A 20,191-nucleotide genomic window follows, 5' to 3' on the forward strand; every position below is an offset into this window, starting at 1 on the left:
TGAGGGCTAGTCTTTGTGTAAGGCACACAATATGACTCGTAACCGAATCACAATGTCCCAAACACCTTCTTCTCTGGTTCCTATGATGTCTTATCAAGCTTCTTTGTCATTGGAGGCCCTGAGACGACATTATGGACTCGGTGAGGAGGACGACACTCCACCTTCACTAGATTTCACTAACATGACAGAGGAGGACTTTGAGGAGTACTATCGCAACAAGTACGGTGATGTTTACACTCGTCCTACCAGTTTTGCTACCACATCCGGACCAGTTGGTGAGGCTGGCCACCTCTTCGATCATGGAGGACATATGGCATTCAGAACGTCTGGCGATTCATCTTCATCTCAGCCAGATCCAATGTCAGGTTTGTACAATTCTTTTGTGTTGCATGAATCAAAACCCTCGCCTGTTTCTTCTTTTGAGGTACAGGATCCGGATGGTTTTGCGTATGTGAACTTCAATGGAGGGGGCTCACGAAGTAGACGGAATTTAGGTATCTCTACAGCTTCTATTTCATTTGAGCATATCACGCACACTTCTTACTTTCCTCCCATCCCACCCTCTTCTATATCACACCTTGATCATCTCTCATCATCTTTCCAAAATCTTGGATTACGGTCCACATCTACTTCACACACCCTAGGGGTTGGATCTTCCATCTCCGCTCCTAGCACCTTTTCCTTCTCCACCCCATTCTCTACCTCTTTGCACCATGGTGTACTTCGTTAGGGGGAATGCCATCCTTTAACACAGTGCCTCTCACCTTTCAGCAAATGAGCATATCCATAACTCTTGGGTCGACTGTGATGGGCATCCCCCTCACTATCCCCAGCTTCACATCTCCCATGACCACTTATACGCAGGGGTTTCCATCCTCAGCTTATGGTGCGTCTTCACACTCTCCTTGGGTTACACCTACGCAGGGATTCCCATCTTGTGCTCCCAGTGTTCCCATTCCATCTCCTTGGGCTCCTTATGTGGCTACCATGCCCATGCATAATTAGCCCATCCCTACCTATGGATGCATCTTGCACACTACCCGTATGCTTGGTGGGCACTCTGGAGCCCATTCCCAAGTGTACTCCACTCCCCCATCCTATCCCCACTACACTTTTTCACACTATCCATCTCCGAGCACTATCACTCTTGTTGCAACGGCCAAGAATGCCTTCACAGATAAGATACGTTTTAACGGGTCAAATTTCACTACTTGGTCGAATTTCATGCAACAAGTGCTTGAGTCTCAGGGTCTTTGGGACCTCGTCATTGGTCTAGAGCCTATGTCGGACCCTCGACTAGCTCACCTTGACTACATCCGTCAATGGAGAGTCCGCAATGCTATAGTCAATGTTGAGTTGATGCGGGGATTTCTTCCTGAGTTTCACTCTCAGTTGTAGCACTTCCCGCTTGCGTCAGAGCGTTGGAGTCACCTTCTCGACCGCTATGCGGCTCATGATCGTACTCGGCGCATCAATCTCGACTTTGAGCTTCAAGAGTTCTCTCTTAAGGAAGGGGACGATCTGAAAGTCAAGCTGGCTGACTATAGGCGGTTACTTGCCGAGTTCGCCACTACTGGCTCTCCAAAGTCAGATGACGATCAGGTTACATTCTTCTTGAATAAGTTGCCTGCAAAATACTTCAATTTCATTCAACACATCATCTCCCAACCTCGATTGCCAACCTTCTACGAGTTTGAGTGCCAGTTCTTGCGTTACGCAAGGCTGCATGATCAAGTCCACAAGAAATCCTCATCACAACCTTATTCAGAGCAGAGGGGGTTGGTTGCTTCTTCTTCGGGAGGGAAAACCACTAGTGGCAAGAACTCGCTAGATGCGAAGGCAACCCAATCAAAGGGTGAATCCTCTTCCTCCGATGGAACCAAAGAATCAAGATCTATTTGGCAGCAACTCCCTAAGAAAAACCAGTTTTGCACACGCTGCCAGAGAGCAGGCCATGTGGACAAGGAGTGTCGCTCCAAGGCCCAAGGTCTTCCACCTAAAAAGCCTCAGCAGACCATTGCGACTTCACAGTTGAGTGGGGCTACGCCTTCTGCTGTTGCTCCATCTGCTTCTCCAGCCCCCACAGCGACTGCTGGACATGTGGCACACAAACAGCCTCAGCGGCCATCCTTACGCCTTCTGCTGCTGCTCCATCTGCTTCTCCAGCCCCCACAGCGACTGCTGGACATGTGGCACACAAACAGCCTCAACGGCCATCCTTCTCTACTCTTGAAGGATTGACTGATTGGTCTGCAGGTACCGATTCCGTTGCACTTCATGCATCTATCACCTTTCTCCCCACCTCGTCAGGTGTTCCCTTGGCAGAGCCCTGCTACTGGACGTACGCGATGGTGGCCACCTTCTTAGACTAGCATATCTCTAGGTCCTTTTGAATATCCTAGGTCAGTCTAGCATTCGTTTTTCGCACTCTTAGAGTCGGGCCCATAGGATTTTTGTCTCTCATTTTAAGTCTTCCGCTGCATTTACTCTCACATACACACACATTTGCATCTTTGTACTTGTTGCTTTAGTTAGCTTTTCATTTTAGTTTAGTTTTGTTTTTGAAGCATCTCACTACTGACCTCTGTGATTGTAGACTTTGATATCCTTTGCAGGTTTTGTTTTCAGTGTAGGGCTAACATGCAGGTTTGCCCAGTCCTACTTGGGCTGGAGACTTGGGATGTGCGCCGTTCCTTCATGGTTTCATCATCCTTAGAGTTTTGCTATTCTACCAGCATGGAGGCTTCCTCTCCCGAGGCGGATCGTGCAACATCTCTCTTGATGCTATCATGGTAGTGACTTCTTCCTAGCTCTTCCAGCTGGGATGCTTCCTTCTCCTCTTCATTCCTTATGGTTCTCGGCACCACACAAAGACCGACATCAGGCTCCTCTTCCTTCTTCGGGATCTACATCCAGGTTGAGAGGGGGTTCCTACCCTTCTTGGTATTCTATAGGCTTCAGCACTTTGTCTTCGACATCGGCTTCTCCCCCTGTTGTACCTTACCCTTTGCATTGCATGATTTCATCATCTTTGTACTAGGGCGCTTGGGTAAGTGAACAATTTTCCTATGAGGGACATTGTCCAAGTGGCACCTGCTGCATGAGCATTCTTCAGCATGTAGCATACTTTGCATCTCATTGTGTAGAGTACCACTTGAGCGGATCCTAAGCTGTTTCCACTGGCAGGTGTTGTTATCACATCACCATCCTTCTTCATCATATGGATACCTCATCACCTACTTTTCCTTGTCATCGACACCCTGAGTGGATGGGTTAGCTTGTACTATTTTGTGATGTGTTGGGTGTATCCTTCCTACTCCCGTCTTGTGGGTCACTATTACTCAATCGGCCGTATCCCATAAAATTTACCACACTTATTAAAAAAAACAAAAACAAAAACAAAAGTTCCATGTAGTTCCATCCGCCTTTGTAGGGCTTGGTAGGTCACTGGGCAGCTGACGTGCATCCTTTGTCTGATGCCCTGTCCTCTTTGGGGTGACTACTTGGATTCCCTTGGTAAGATAACCATCGCCTCTGTAGTCTTGGTAGGCCACTGGGCAGCTGACGTGCACCCTTTGTTCGATGCCGTGGCTGCTTTGAGATGGGACGCCTTGGGGTAAGTAAACATCACAATGGCTAGCCTAACCTTTCGGCTCAGTTTTGGGCCTGAGAGGGGGTGTTGAGCTAAAATATATATTACTTGGTGATTAGCCTCTTAAACAGTCCCAAAACACACTAAAAATGCTCTTTTAGAGTAAAACCCTAAAACAGGGAGTGGTTCAAGAGAGTTCAGTGGAAACCCTAAAACGGGGAGAGCCTCTTAAACAACTCCAAAACACACTAAAAATGCTCTTTTAGAGTAAAACCCTAAAACGGGGAGCAATTTGAGAGAGTTCAGTGGAAACCCTAAAACGGGGAGTGGTTTGAGAGAGTTTAGTGGAAACCCTAATTTTTGGGGTGCTCTTTCACATCTATAAATAGACAGGCTGCCCCCATTCAGCTATCATCCTTGTTTGTAGGTTACACCAGCCCACACACTCTTTGCTGCTGTTGGCGCCCAGTTTCCAGCCTGCAGCCCGCCTCCATGTGCTGTCCAGCCATCATCGACTGCAGCCACATCATCTTCAGCTTGTCCATTGCTGTAGGCGACAGCTCTTAGCTGGTGGCGACTGCTCCAAACTGTCCCAGACTGCTGTTCAATCTGCTGTCCATCATCTCTAGGGTCAGCCAGCCTGCGTTTTCAGCATTGCAGGCCCTAACACTCTCAGACACTGTTTCAGCCTGGTGTTTACAGCAGACTGCGCATAGTTTCCAGTCCCCCGATCGGTGGTACACTGCTGCGTTTACCAGTTTCCAGCCTCCAGACTGCTGCGTTTTGGTGACCAGTCTGTTGACATTCACTATTCAGCACTCCTACACTCCGATTGGTGGTCACAGACTTGGGATCCGTCTTCGGTGGACGTCACACTTCGACATTGCTCTGCCCTTGAGTAAATTGTACACTCTTACATTCATTTACAGCATTCATTCACTTCAAAGTTGTGTTCTCTCTCTCCCTTCTTCTGTTTGTGTTTGAGTTTTGAGTTTTGTGTTTAGGGTTTGAGTTTTGAGTTTTTGGTTTAGGGTTTGAGTTTTGCTCTCTTTGTTTGTGTCTGTGTCTTTGTGTTTCTGTTGTGGTCGTACACTTTGTTTGTCCTCAGTGTAAACCCTAGCACTCTTCTTAACACACTGCCCCTCATAATCCGCCCCAAAATGGAGTTGCAGAGTGTATGAGTCGGACTATATAAGATAAGGTCCGTACAATGCTGTCTCATGCTGCATTACCCCATGGTTTTTGGGCAGAGGCTGTTATGACAGCCGTTCACTTGATTAATCAGTCACCAAACAGGTCTTTTGGGGGGGAGGGGGAGTTCCCCAAGAAGCGTGGTCGGGCAAGCCACCTTCATATGCTCATCTGAAAGTGTTTGGCTGCGAGGCTTTTGTGCGCATTCGTAAAGAAAAATGCAGCAAACTTGAGCCAAAGTCTTGTAAATGCATTTTCCTAGGATATGGTGACGAGGGTGAAATGGGGTATAAATTGTGGGATCCCGAGAAAAGGAAAGTAGTACGTAGCAATGACGTTATTTTCCAGGAAGATCGCATGCACAAACAGCTCGAAAAGACTGAGGAGGTCCGTAGGGTTGTATTCCGTGAAGAAATACCTTTTGGACAGCAAAATGTGCCCGCTGTACAGTAGCAAATACTTGCTGTAAATGAACCTGTAAATGCAGGAAATGATGCTGGAAATGATTAGCGAGCTATTGCCCATGAAAATGAGCCATTACATGTGCAGGAACAGCCAGGACAGCAAGTTGTTAATGCTGATTTGCAGGCTGAAATGCCAGGACAGCATGCTGAAAATGGAAATTTGCAGGAACAATTGGCAAACAATGACCATTGGGTTAGGAGATCGTCTAGGGCTACTAGACAACTTGACAGGTTTGTTCCTAGTGCAATTAATGTGGTTGATTATGTCATGTTGACAGACTGTGGTGAACCGTCTTGCTTCAAGGAAGCAATGGATAGATAGGACAGCAAGAAATGGTATAAAGCCATGCTGTCAGAGATAGAATCTCTTGAAAAAAATGACACTTGGGATTTGGTGTAGTTGCCTAAAGGGTAGAAAACCCTTCCATGCAAATGGGTTTACAAGATGAAGGTTACTTCTGATTTTTCACCAAAGTACAAAGCAAGATTGGTTGCAAAAGGGTACAAGCAGGAGCATGGAATTGACTTTGATGAGATTTTCTCTCCTATAGTCAAGATGACTACATTGAGAACCATTTTGGGCTTGGTAGCAGTTGAGGATATGGAGCTCATACAGATGGATGTAAAGACTGCATTTTTACATGGTGATCTGCATGAAGACATATATATGCAGCAGCCTGAAGGGTTTGTTAAACAAGGGAAGGAAAAAATGGTATGTAAACTCAAAAGGAGTTTGTATGGGCTGAAACAAGCACCAAGAGAATGGTATTATAAGTTTGATACATTCATGCAGTCCCAAGGTTTTCATAGAAGTCAAGTGGATCACTGCTTGTACACTAAGAAGGCAGTAGATGGCAGCCTGATTATCTTGGTTTTGTATGTAGATGACATGCTGATTGCTGGCAGGGATACTCATGCCTTGGATTCATTGAAGTAAAGTCTTCATGGCAGCTTTAACATGAAGAATCTTGGTGATGCAAATCACATTCTTGGCACGCGAATACTCAAAGATAGATCGAAAGGCTTACTCTATCTCAGCAGGAGTATATCTCCAAAGTTTTGCAGCGTTTCAATATGGAGGGGGGAAAACAATTGGGGTTCCATTGCCTCCATATGTGAAACTCAGTGCAGAGGAGAGCCCTACATCTGATGATGAGAAGGCTGAAATGGCCAAGATACCATATGCTTCATCTGTTGGCAGTTTGATGTATGCTATGGTTGCTACACGTCTTGACATTGACTTTGCAGTGGGAGTGGTTAGCAGATACATGGCAACCCCTGGCAAGAAGCATTGGGATGCAGTGAATTGTATTATGAGATACCTCAAAGGCACAAAGGAGTTGTGCATCTGCTTTGGAAAGCAGAAGGTATCTGTTGTTGGCTTTACGGATGCAGACTATGCTAGTTATGCGGACTGTAGGAAGTCCACTTCTGGGTATGTGTTTACTTTCACAGGGGGAGCAGTCTTTTGAATCTCCAGGCTACAAAAGTGTGTTGCATTGTCTACTACAGAGGCAGAGTATGTGGCTGCCACTGAGGCATGTAAGGAGGCCTTATGGCTTTCATGTCTAGTGGGAGAGCTTGGCATCACAGAGTTACTTGTTCTTCATTGTGATAGTCAGAGTGCTATCATGCTAGCACGGAATCCTGTCTTTCATGCAAAGACAAAGCACATACAGGTGAAGTACCACTTCATTAGAGATGTACTTGACAGCAAGGGCATTGAGCTTGTCAAAGTGTATACATATGATAATCCTGTAGACCTTTTCACAAAGGGTCTTTTAGTAGAGCGGTTTGCTTATTGCCGACAGATGATGGGAGTTAGATAGATATATTTATTTCAGCTTTGTACATATCTAGACTTAGTTGATTCTTTTCTGCTCTTAAGGCACATTGCCTTTAGGTGGAAGGTTGTTGGGAATAAAGGGCCATTGTGCCTTTTATATGTGCACGGTTGTGAATACACCCTTAGCACATTGTACTTGCATATATCTAAAAACCTAAAGGTATACTCGCCATTGTACCAAAAACGTGCTCACACTCTATATAGCTTGCTTTCGCTCTCTCTCTGTCTCTCATTGTGCATACGACAATCTGCCTCGATCTTCATGTCTAATCGATTCCTACACTAAATAGAAAAGAGCTGTTGATAGTCATTGTCGAGAGCTCTTGTTCAAAAAGGATGATTGGATCTTATTGCGTTTTGAAAAGGCACGTTTGAGAAAACAGAAGGGCAAGGAACGTTTGTTTCCAAAGCTGCGTACGCGTTACTATGGCCCTTTTCAAGTCTCAGAGAAGATCAATGACGTAGCATATAGGCTAAAATTGCCAGAGAATTGGAAAATTCGTAATGCATTCCATTTGAGCCTATTGAGGCCTTTTATTGATGAAGTGCCAAAAGATATGGTTCAAGATGAACAGCCTAAAGTAGAGGAATTAGATGAGATTCTAGTTCCTGAGCAGATCCTAGCACATAAGGATAGGAAAGTGAAAGGTAGAGTTATAAGAAGATTTTTGGTGAAGTTCATAAACTATTCACGAATGGATGCCAAATGGATGGAAGAGGCTGAATTGGCAGATTCACCTTAGTTATTGCAACTATTCCGAGAAGCTTTCTTACTGGAATCTACAATGACTTAGAATGTTTTTTGAAGCAATGTACATTCTCTATTCTACAGTTGAATATTGCATCTCATTGAATAATGCACAATGTATGACTTACATTTAGCATTAACATGTGTATCATTGAATGAAATCTTAGTGCTTTGAAGTTGTATTTGTTATACTTCAATTGAATGAATATGCATGTTGTGACACTAATAGTTCGCGCATACGTGCTATCGCCCTATGTTGCATCCGGAAACATGCATATTAAAAAGGCTCCTAGTAATCATAGTTGGATACAGGATGTAATTCTCCACCTATGTGAGACTTAAACTTGCAGTGACACAAATGGTAGTGGGGAAACTCCTACCATCGCCCCGTGTCATCTGTTAACAAGTGATACATGCGATGATACTAATAACATGGAGAATCTTGTTATCGCCCCGTGTCATCCGTTAGCATGTGTGGCATGCAATTGAGGTCGCTTGCTTCTTTCAAGAGGGGGATATGTCACCAGGTGGTGATACTTTTTATAGTTGGTTTTCTTATTTACTTATATAAATATTTTATTTTTCTTTTCTTTTGTTGCTGTTGCTTATTACCCCCAGAGTTCTCTTGGAATAAGTCGGGATCTTTGCATGGCTAGAAGAGGCAGTCATTGGGACAAATTGGCCTAATGGTTTGTTTGAGCCTTAGGACCGGTTCCATATTGAATGGGCACTGAAGAATAGAATGCCAGTGGTTTGGGACTGTGTGCTTAGCCATTGGAGATGGTGCAGGACAATGAGGCTGGCCAAGATAGAAGATGCACATGTAAGAATGCTCACGGAATTAAAGTCACCGTAACTGAGTCACATTACACTTTTTGATGTGGTCACAATGATAAAAGTTGCTCAGAACAACTTGAGGAATGCAGGGGTCACTCTCCCTAAAATTTAGGGAGTTACTATTTTTGGACCCCAGAATTTGTTTGCGTCATTATCTTCGTTTTTGCATGAGGATTAATTCTCTAGTCTATGCCGAGGTCAAATTTTGCACCGATCATGGAGAATTTTAGACCAAAAAGTTTAAACGGCAAAATTGTTACATGTATGCCATGTGGCACAAATTCCCAAAAGAGAGAAATAGAGCATTTAAAAAAAACGTAATAGGCATAAGGGGCAGATGGAAGAATGAAGTTTTGAGGAGCTGAGGGCAGATTGCTGCAAGAAAATTAGCCATGGAGAGTACTTCTATGTCTTTGACTCAAGTACGGAGTAGAGCTTGCTCCCTCTGATCAACTCTCTCTCTATTCTCAGAGGAAATGCTTCGCATGATGTGTTGATTCCATCGAAGATACAATTCTGTGTTTTCTCTGAACTTTTGCACATGAATAATTGAGTATTGGTCACAAAAAATGCAAGACATGCTGGACAGTAAGAACAGTGAATTCAGAGATCTACTCTGGACAGTAAGAACAGTGTGCTGGACAGTAAGAACAGTGAATTCAGAGATCTGCAGACTGTAATTCTGCACCCGAATCCTTGAGTTTCGGTCACATGCTGAACAGTAAGAACAATGAATTCTGCACATGCTGGATAGTAAGAACAGTGTGCTGGATAGTAAGAACAGTGAATTTAGAGATCTCCAAACTGTAATTCTGCACAGGAATCATTGAGTTTTGGTCACAAAAAATGCTTTCCTAAAAGGGATGTTGATCTAGACATGCTATATTGTTCTTGTGTAGTTGGGATTTACTCAGAAGAGATGAAAACCAATTGTTCACAGGTTATGTATTTTGGAACATTATCATTTTTTTAATTTTCCATCTTTTAATTAATAAAGAAATACCGAGAGGGGTGCTGGTCTTTGGGGCCAATCTAGTGTTGAGCGAGGGAGTGAGGTCTCTACTTATGTGTGTGTGTGTGTAAAGACTAGGTGTTAATTGAAGGAACTACCGCTTTATGTGAGTCATAGACCGGTTACATTGTCTTTCTCGACGAGTTCATAAGGCCTCCACAGGGCCTCTAGTGATGTAGCTTGATAAGACATCATGGGGTACAGAGAAGAAGGTGATTGAGTCATTATGATCTGGTTACGAGTCGTTCATGTGCCTCACACAAAACTTAGCACTCCACAATGTTTGCAGAATACTCTTTACAAGAGTACCAACTTTGATACCATGTGAAGAAAACTGTGGAGTAGCTACTAGGGTTTGCACTAAGAAGACACAAAGTGTACGACCACGATAGAAGTATAATGATGCAGACACAGACGTGCAAAACTCAAACCCTAAAAGCAAAACTTAAAACTCAAACACAGAAACAAAACAAACACAAACAGAAGGAGAGAGAAAGAACATGACTTTGAAGTGAATGAAAACTCTAAATGAATGAAGAGTGTACAGAGTGTCCAAGGGCAAAGCAGTAGTGTCGGAGAGTGACATCCAGGTTCTCGATACCATAGACGACTTCAACTCCTCTTACTGCAACATTGACATCCATGCTTTGATAGGAGGGTTGCTTTTCCACTTAGTACATTTAGGTTTCATCTTGTTTTCTTTGTCTTTGATATTGGCATTCCTTCTCTATTGTATCTACCCTTGCATTGCATTCTATTCATTTTATCATTGTAAAAGGGCCATGGGTAAGCGAAGAATCTCCCTACGAGGGCATTATCCAAGTGACACCTTGCTACATAAGCATGTGATTGTTCCTACGAGGGCATTATCCAAGTGGCACCTTGTTGCATAAGCATGCCATTGTTGCATTACCTATTTGCATTTCCATTGTGTATATATTTTGGGTGTTTGCAATGGATGAAAATGTCACGAGGTGGTGATACTTTTTACAGTTGCTTTTCTTATTTACTTATAGAAATATTTTATTTTTCTTTTCTTTTGTTACTGTTGCTTTTTTACCCCCAGAGTTCTCTTGGAATAAGCGGGATCTTTGCATGGCCAGAAGAGGCAGCCATTGGGACAAATTGGACTAATGGTTTTTCTGAGCCTTAGGACCAGTTCCATATTGAATGGGCACTGAAGAATAGAATGCCAGTGGTTTGGGATTGTGTGCTTAGCCACTGGAGATGGTGCAGGACAATGAGCCTGGCCAAGAGAGAAGATGCACAAGTGAGAATGCTCACGGAATAAAAGTCACTGTAACTGAGCCACATTACACTTTTGATGTGGTCGCAATGATAAAAGTTGCACAAAATAACTTGAGGAATGCAGGGGTCACCATTCCTAAAATTTAGGGAGTTAATATTTTTGGACCCTAGAATCTGTTCGCGTCATTGTCTTCATTTTTACACGAGGATTAATTCTTTGGTCTGTGCCGAGGTCAAATTTTGCACCAATCATGGAGAATTTTAGACCGGAAGGTTTAGACGGAAAAATTGTTACATGTATGCCATGTGACACAAATTCCCAAAAGAGAGAGAGAGAGAGAGAGTATTAAAAAAAACGTAATAGGCATAAGGGGCAGATGGGAGAATGAAGTTTGGAGGAGCTGAGGGTAGATTGCTGCAAGAAAACCAGCCATAGAGAGTACTTCTACGTCTCTGACTCAAGCACGAAGGTAGAGCTTGCTCCCTCTGATCACCTCTCTCTCTATTCTCAGAAGAAATGCTTTGCATGATGGATTGATTCCATTGAAGGTACAATTCTGTGTTTTCTCTGCACATGCTAACGTAAGAACAATGATCTCTGTTCATGCTGAATCAGAATAGTGAACTTTACACATGCTGAATAAGAACAGTGAACTCTGTTCATGCTGAATCAGAACAGTGAACACTGCACATGCTGAATCATAAGAACAATGAACGCTGCTCATGCTGAATAAGAACACTGAACTCTGTTCATGCTAAATTTGAACAGTGAACTCTGCACATGCTGAATAATAACAGTGAACTCTGTTCATACTGAATAAGAACAGTGAACTCTGCACATGCTGAACAGTGAACTTTGCTCATGGTGAGTAAGAACAATGAACTTTGCACATGCTGAACAGTAAGAACAGTGTGTTGGATAGTAAGAACAGTGAATTCTGCATATGTTAGACAGTAAGGGCTGTTGATTTGGACATGCTGTACTATTCCTATTACTTAGAAGAGATGAAAACCAACTGTTCACAGATTATGTATTTTGGAACATTACCATTTTTGTAATTTTCTATATTTTAATTGATAAAGAAATACCGAGAGGGGCACCGGTCTTCGGGGCCAATCTGGTGTTGAGCGAGGGAGAGAGGTCTCTGTTTATGTGTGTGTATGTAAAGTCCAGGTGTTAATTGAAGAAACTACCGCTTTATGTGAGTCATAGACCGGTTCTAGAAATGTATGATCATAGACATTTCTTTCAATGATAACACATGCATTGTGCAACATGATTCCCTTTTACCTCGTTGACCAGAGCTTATCCAAGATCTTGAGCAGCTACCACACTCCATGTGGCATTCACCCTCATCTACCTGTTCATACCTCTACATTGGCACCCTTGATTAGGATGATCATTTTGTAAGAACATCTCTTGGGCCAAGGTCATTGCTCAAGTGAATCACATTGCACACATGTTCCAAAATTGTGATGCTCTCGCATTCCATTTAATTTGTGAATTGGACTCTTGAAAATTGAAAACCTTATTGGGTGGTCACCCAAGTGAAAACCCTTGCATCGATTAAGCATATCTCCCCTTTTACCTTTTCAAAGTGGTTAACTTGGATCCACATGCACAACATTTCATGCATTGCAGTATCAACAACATTCTGTTCTTTGTCAACAATTATCCTTGAGGATGGTTATGCTTCATTATCTCACTTTGTAGAACTTGAGAGCCATTGAAAACAAAAGAACCCATAAGGTCTCTTGGGCCACTCAAATAATATATCTACCACCCTTGCGATGTTAGTAGGCCATAGAAACACGAGATGGGGAATGAGAATAGGAAACAGTGGTGGGAGCACAGCAACAGAGATGCCAAATCCATGGAATTGGGACGGGAGGATGGGAATGAGATTTAAAAAACATGTAAAAATGTAGTTTTAAAGACTACCATAAACTAAATTACAAGTTAGTAAAGTGCAAAACACATGCCATAAATAGTGAACAATGAACTAAGCTGAAGTAACATGCCAAAAAGGTTAGAACTGTCAAGGCTACTAGTCTCAACTCTTGAGCAGAAAGGCCTAAAAGGCTACTGGAAGAGCTGTGAGAGGAGAGAACATTGGGAAGGTGCACATAATGTGAAAGAAGATAGGGTTGTGAGTTATAGATTGAAGATAAGGCAAGCATTCCATATGCATTCCCAACTAATATGTGGTGTTTCGGAACACGTTCCCTAGCGTTCACTTGTCAAGGATGGGTCAAGGAATGTCCCACTCAACAGGAACACATTTCTTGCCTGGATTTTGTTAGAAATGGCATTTCTCCATCTCAGGGCCCCATTCCAGCCATTCCTTGTCACTATCTAGTAGGCCCTTGGCAAGTCCTTTGTGGTACCCTTGGTCCGATGCCTCTCTTTGGGTTGGGACCTATTGGGTTTTAGAGGGTAGAGTTATGGTTTCTTTTCCCTTTGACACCTTTTTGGGCCGGAAGGGGTCTTAAGCAAGCAAAAATAAAGACTTACATTAATCACAGTTTTTGGGCCTAATTTAATTTTAAAAACTGCCTAAAAAAGGATTTAAAAGAGAGGAATTCTGTTTTGTTTGGTAGGAAAACTAGCTCAAAAAAGTCCTATAAAAAGAGGTCATGGGCTAGTCACTTCTCATCCCACTTTCCCTCAGTATCAAACTTGCATCACCCTCATCTTGCTCAGCTTTCATCGCCATCAACTACCCACAAACTGTTGTCAGCCAACATCAGTGCCGTCCTGCCCTCAACTTCGCCAACCTCTGCTCCATAGAGAGGCAACAGCTGTCTGTGCTGATGCTGCTGCAAAACTTTGCTGTTCGAGACCTGCTTTGGTGCTGCCACCATTCAAGGCCAGTCATCCCTGTATTTTACTGGTCTATATCCTGTTTCAGCTGCCCAAAGGTGACATGTTGTTTTCTGTTCGTGGGAGGACCTACACTGCTACATTTTCATCTTGGGAGGACTGCTGCCATCTCAGATTCAGCTGGTCATTGCTGCATTTTGGCTGTCTGTACAGCCACACAGCTGGGTTGCATTATCCAGGCATCATATAGGCTGACCACTACTGCATTTGGGATCTGTCTCAATACGATACACTCTTGGAGCTGGTCCGGCATCTCTGACTCCAGTTTACCACCAGCCCCAGTCCTCGAGATGCAGAGGCTGGTGGCTTCATTGTAACATTCTTCTCACTTCTATACGTCCTCCCCTAGGTCATTCATTTGGTTCTGTTATTGTGTGGTTTTACATTCTGTGCTCTCTCTATTTGCCCTAGCATTTCCTTACAAATGCTTGTGTCTATATAGGTCCACAAACATCACCGTTCACAAGCTGCAATTCCAGAAGTTCAAAGTTCTGGTTTAGTCAATTGCTGATTTAAAGAGCAATAAGGGTCTTTGTTGCTATTGATGATATTAGACTATTTGACTGTACTTGTTTCAGATGGCTAAATTGGACAGTATTTTTGAGATGTCATTGCTTGGTATGGTCAATTGAGTAATCAATATTTTTGTTAACTCTGTTGATGAAATATTCAATATAGCCTCTCTAATACAGTAAGTGCTTGCAGGAATGAGAAGGATCTTAATAAACGTCAAGATATGGTTATGAGTCTGCGTGCTAAAATGAATCAGATGACTTCCAGCCTTAATTCGTCTCAAGCTGCAAACAGGTCAATCTTATGTGTTTCTGTAAGTTTGACATTCAAGAAATGTTTTGGAATTACAAGAGTGGTCTAAGGATCGAAGTCCTGTTATTTTTTTATTGTCTAATCAGAGGTGAAAAATTAGCATCCAAAACACAAATCTCAATTGCTTCTTTCATAAGATTGAAAAGGATGTTCATTGTGTTGAATTTTTCTGACAACATGTCTTAGAGTTGGCCAGCTATCATCGGTAACTTTCAACATTTGTGTAACCATTTGCCAGAGAGAGAAGTATTTAGGAAGAAGGGTTTCCTGCCATTATAGATGTCACTAGTTCTGTGCTAATAGATCAATCAAGTAGCAATATCTAGAACAAGAGAATGTTTTTTTTCAGCTGGAACGAGGCACTAAGACTAAATTGTAATACTATGTGCAGTGAAGGGCTTCAGTTTTACTTTAAGCATACCAAATTTTACATTTTTCTGCACATTCCAAGCGGGGGGGGGGGGGGGGAGATGGTAGATTTTGTAGTTAATAGGTTATATGAAAGTCTTATAAGGGTTGCATAATTACCTAGTTTGGAGAGGTACTCACCTTTTTAGGGTTTATATTTCATATCCCAGGAAGTGGGATCTTGAAGCTTGGGTTATGGGAATGATTTATCATGCAATCCTTATCCTGGAATTGCAAAGAATGTAGGGTTATACAGAGAATCTTTTCAGAAAATCAGAGTTATTGTTAATTTATTACTTTTCTGGATGAATGAAAATATGGAGCTACACAAGTAAAAGAATATGAAACTACAGTGATAGGTGTTACTCTGATGTTGGATGAATGAAAATATGGAACTACATAAGCAAAAAGAATATGAAACAACAGTGATAGGTGTTGCTCTGATGGGAAGGATAAATCAGAATGGCACTCTCTCATTGAGGGGAGTGATATATGTATGTGCTATGCAGACAATAATTAAAGGCTCGTTGACATGAACTGAATGAAGAGAGAGGCAAGGGAGAAGGAAAGGAAATATGAGACATACGAAGGAAAGGGGTTGCAGTGGGAGGCAGGAATGTAAACCACCCATTATCTGCATCCCTGTACAACAAGGGAGAAGGAAAGGAAATATGAGACATAAGAAGGAAAAGGGTTGCAGTGGGAGGGCAGAAATGTAAACCACCCTTTTATCTGCATCCCTATACAACCAGTGGTAATTGTTTCTGTTTTGTTTTTTAAGGAAGGGGGGATGGACGCAACTGTTTGTTAATATGTTTGTGTTTGTCCCAATACATTGCAACTGCAAGTGAGTATTGTTATGTTTTATTTGGGTCCTCTAGAATAAGTTGGTATTGGATAGCAGGAACACTCTTCTTGGTCAAGAAGGGGGAGTAGAAGCAAAAGAGAATAATCGAACTACAGGGCTTGATAATTCTGGTATCGTTGGGCTTCAGCGACAGATAATGAGGGGTATGTTTAAAGGAATTATGACATAACAGAGTTTGTCTCTCTTTTTCTTTGGTGATGTCATTATAAAGCTTATCGAATAATGTGGTCAATGTAGGGTTCTGCTTGTCTATAGGCATGTAAGATGTTGCTGCACAATTGGCATACTCGTGAACTGTCTATTCTGTTTTGTAGTGTCTGCTTGGTTTCTCCAATCACTATCATTGTATTTCATTTAGTGAATCCTTTGGTCTTTAACCAATTCTAGTTGTCTTTCCAGATTGATCATGCCCATTTGTCCTGTTGCTGTTTGAAGGTTTTACCTCAATATTCACACCCTTCTTTTACTACTTTTTGTACATGACAGAGCAGGATGAGGATCTTCTGAAGCTAGAAGAAACTGTTACAAGCACTAAACACATTGCCTTGGCTGTAAATGAGGAATTGGATCTACACACGAAGCTTCTGGTAACCATCTTATTCGAACTCTCTTTTGTTGAGATAACCTGAGCATTTTACTAATATCATGTTTGCATGCAGGATGAATTGGATCAGGATACTGATGCAACTAACACAAGACTCAAGGTATCATGCATGTTCAGAAATAGTTTTGGAGCTATTTACATCTTGAGATCGATACATCTGTTTTTAATGTTGGTGTTTTAATGCAGGCAATGCAACGACGGCTTGGTTTTCTAAGCAAAAAAGCTAGCAGTGGCTGTTCATTGGTGTGCCTAATACTGATGGTCCTTGCCATTGTGATCCTAGTGTTGATCATATTTGCCCTAGTCAGATACTTGTAAAAGGTGGTACCCACCACACATTTGTTCAGTATTGCCTCTTCAGCACAAATCTCCTGGCAACTTGTTGCTCCTTGTATGTAGAAGGGAAAGGGTTTTAGGATTTTTGAATTCTTGACCTAATAAAAGCACCTGTCAGTACAGATTGGGTCTCATCTGTAGTTTTTGGAGTGTCCTGTATAATTGCCTTGTGAGCTGTCTTGCTTTGGAGAGGGTCTTTGCTAGATATACTAATTAGGCCAAACACTTTCGACCCAAACTCTTACACAATGGAGTCAACTCTGGCAATGTACTTTTGATTCTCTCAGTACAGTCTCGGCAAAATAGCTTCTTGTTGTGGATACCCTTTATCATATCTGCTGTATGTAATCAGGTAGGATGATCATTCAGGGTTCATTTCAAGAATTGGAACTATGGTAACTTCACTACAGCTTTAACAGATTCTTAGTCCACCATTCACAAATTTATGTACACATATCCAACTGCAGAAATTCATCTATCCCCTGCCAAACTAAAATTTATGTAAACTCAGTTGAAACGTCAAAAGCCAGTTTCTTCACGTGCTCGTTCAATTGTAGTTGCAGATTCATGATTCATGAAGTTATGTTTCAACATAGAACAAGTACTTTTGCTTGGGGCTGCTCTATTTGGTGACATATTGGAAAATCATTAAATAATCCTTTTTTTTTCCGTAACGAGTAATTAGGAATCGAAGATGGAAGGCATTTTGGGTGACCCAGGTGTGCTAACCCTAGAATCTAAGAAAATGAACATAATCTTCGTATGTGGTTGCACAAGAGTGGGATGTTTTGCCTTGCCAAATACGCAGGAGGGACTCAAGGAAGGTTCCATCATAGCTCCAAATGTTAGACAAGAGGGGCTAGATTTTGTTGGTTGGTGGGCAAGAAATAAATCTATGGTAGGAAGATTACACACTAGTAGTATGAAAGAGACAATTGACATTCGAAATACAGAGCTTGGAAAGAGCCAAGGTGAGGGGTAGGTTACCTATCCTCTCTCCAAAGAAAAGCTTTGCATTTCATGCTCTCTCTCTCTCTCTCTCTCTCTCTCTCTCTCTCTCTCTCTCATATTTAGTTCTTAGATCCTCACCTTTGGAGATATTGTCATAGACATATTGAGATCCCTCCATAACAACTCTACGCTAGACATTAGATAATACGCACATATATGTCTACTTTCTTTTTGTAATAACCATTTTGGTCTCATAGTTGTATTTGGGAGTTGAGATTCTAATATGGCGTATGTGTGCACATATGCATGTGTGCGTGCACACACACATGGATGCAATATTGTAGAAGAGGTTGAATGTGGGTGGGGGTTGAACGTGGGTGGTGGATACTTGGGGGCATCCCTAACATGATTTATAGTAGAAAAGGTCTTTCTAGTATCTTGGTTACTCAAAGAAGACCTTTGTAGCAATAGAAGAGGTTGAATGTGGGTGGTGGGTACTTTGGGGCATCCCTAACATAATTAACAATAGAAAAGGCCTTTCTAGCATTTTGTTTACTAAAAGAAGACCTTTGTAGCAGCCCTCACTATTGTCATGTATTGGCAATCCAAAAGGTGTGATGCTTAGCTCAAGCTCCACCTTTGATAAGAATGTCGAGTTCAAGTGGTAGATAAAGTAAGCCTTTTTTCGGCAGTTGAACAAATGGGCAGTATTGGCATTCTCCAAGTGAATGTGCTAGAAATGGCCATGAAAGTAGTAGTCCAAAGCATAATTAAGGTGAATATAGTCAAGGTGCTTGAAGAGCAGATGGAGAAATAAAGATCCTCTTTGGTGACATTGAATTCCATGGTGTAGTTCGTAAAGGAACATGGACTATGGAAGTAAATTGAGTTATATGTTTGAGTTGGAGGCCTTTCTACAAGATCACATGAAGAAATTGAATTGGAGCCTGTAGCTATTGAGCATCAAGAAGAATGCACCAAAACTCAATTCCTTAATACTAAGATCCATGTTGTTTTTAAGAAGTATGGCTTCTTGTGTGTCTTAGAGCCATGGGAGATCCATAAACAAGGGGAGACAAGCCACTCTTACTTTCTCGAGGCTTGATTGTACTATCAAATTTGTGAGACTAAGTAACAAACTCGAGGCCCTTGAGTTGTGGGTTGCACATGAGCTCACACCAAATGAGCCAAAGTATTAGCCAAAAGAGATTGCCAAGATGGAGGAGATCCAAAGGAAGGCAAGTGAACAATATATCATGTATACAGGATTCATTTGAGACTTTTACGAACCCCTTAATATAAGAATCTCTTTTGTTTGGGTTTGATTGTTTTGATTGTATTTGTAGTTTTTAGGTTAAAGGATGTTAATAAAGCTTTTTTTCTATTTGTTGGGATAAAGGCTAATGGCCAATAGTTAGGTGGGCACCCCTGTATATGTACACATTGTAAAATCATATATAAGTGAGTATGAAAAAAAATTAAGGGCACCATTTATTTTGTACAAAACTCATGTTTTTCTCTCTCAACCCTCTTGCACTCCATAGCTTTTACCTTGCATTTCATTATTTTTTCCCTCTTAATTGGTATTAGAGTAACATTTGGTGTTCATGGAAGCTCGTGCTTGGGGCAAAGAGTGAAGATTTATTGTGAAGGTTGATGGTGTGAGTTTCTTTTGTGACATTGTGCTTGCTGTGTGCATATTGATAGAGATACTATTCTCATAATCGGAACCTAAATCTGAGTCAAGCAAGTGCTTGAGCCATTGAGGTTAGATTACAAAGGCCCACTTTGGCAGTGTTTTGGCAGTGATTTGTGGCTAGCTTTAAAGCAAAATATCTTGGCTTTAGATGCTTGGAAAGAGATCTTGGTACATGGTTTTGATGTATATAAGCATAGGGGTTCCCTAAGCATAGGTGTAGCTTGTTTTTTGGAAGCAAGGCGTTTGCTTAGATCTATTAGGGGGACTTGCTTAAGCTTAGACTCTGCTTGGATAGAGAAACAGAGAGAGAGAGAGAGAGAGAGAGAGAGAGAGAGAGAGAGAGAGAGAGAGAGAGAGAGAGAGAGAGAGAGAGAGAGAGAGAGAGAGAGAGAGAGAGAGAGAGAGAGAGAGAGAGAGAGAGAGAGAGAGAGAGAGAGAGAGAGAGAGAGAGAGAGTTGATAATTTGTGAAGATTCCAATGTTTATGGATTGTACTATTGATCTAGATGCATGAGGAGATGGTTGATGTTTAAAATGATTTGTGTTGATGCATTTTGGTTAGTCAGGCTGCTTATACAATGTTTCCATGTTTTTTAATTATCTAGAAGCTAAAGGGGGTCCATTTTATCATAGAGACCTTTGTGTAAGGTTTAAATATTAGTCTCGATAGTGACTAGAT

At 41.9% G+C, this 20,191-nt stretch overlaps 1 protein-coding gene across 1 annotated transcript in view; it reads left to right on the forward strand.

Annotated features, from left to right (window-relative positions):
* Positions 1-17,464, forward strand: part of LOC148025768 (syntaxin-52-like) — a 52,397-nt gene extending 34,933 nt beyond the window's left edge. Inside the window, exons 2-6 of the mRNA XM_087693002.1 lie at positions 14,528-14,629; positions 15,960-16,066; positions 16,410-16,510; positions 16,583-16,627; positions 16,714-17,464. Coding sequence (XP_087549128.1) covers positions 14,528-14,629; positions 15,960-16,066; positions 16,410-16,510; positions 16,583-16,627; positions 16,714-16,845 — 487 coding nt within the window. The 3' untranslated portion in view covers positions 16,846-17,464. The remainder of the gene's footprint in view (positions 1-14,527; positions 14,630-15,959; positions 16,067-16,409; positions 16,511-16,582; positions 16,628-16,713) is intronic.
* The last annotated feature ends 2,727 nt before the right edge of the window (positions 17,465-20,191 follow it).

Source organism: Lygodium microphyllum, chromosome 14 (assembly GCF_053477565.2).
Source record: "Lygodium microphyllum isolate KBCC chromosome 14, Lygodium_microphyllum_v1.1.10, whole genome shotgun sequence".
Lineage (NCBI taxonomy): Eukaryota > Viridiplantae > Streptophyta > Polypodiopsida > Schizaeales > Lygodiaceae > Lygodium > Lygodium microphyllum.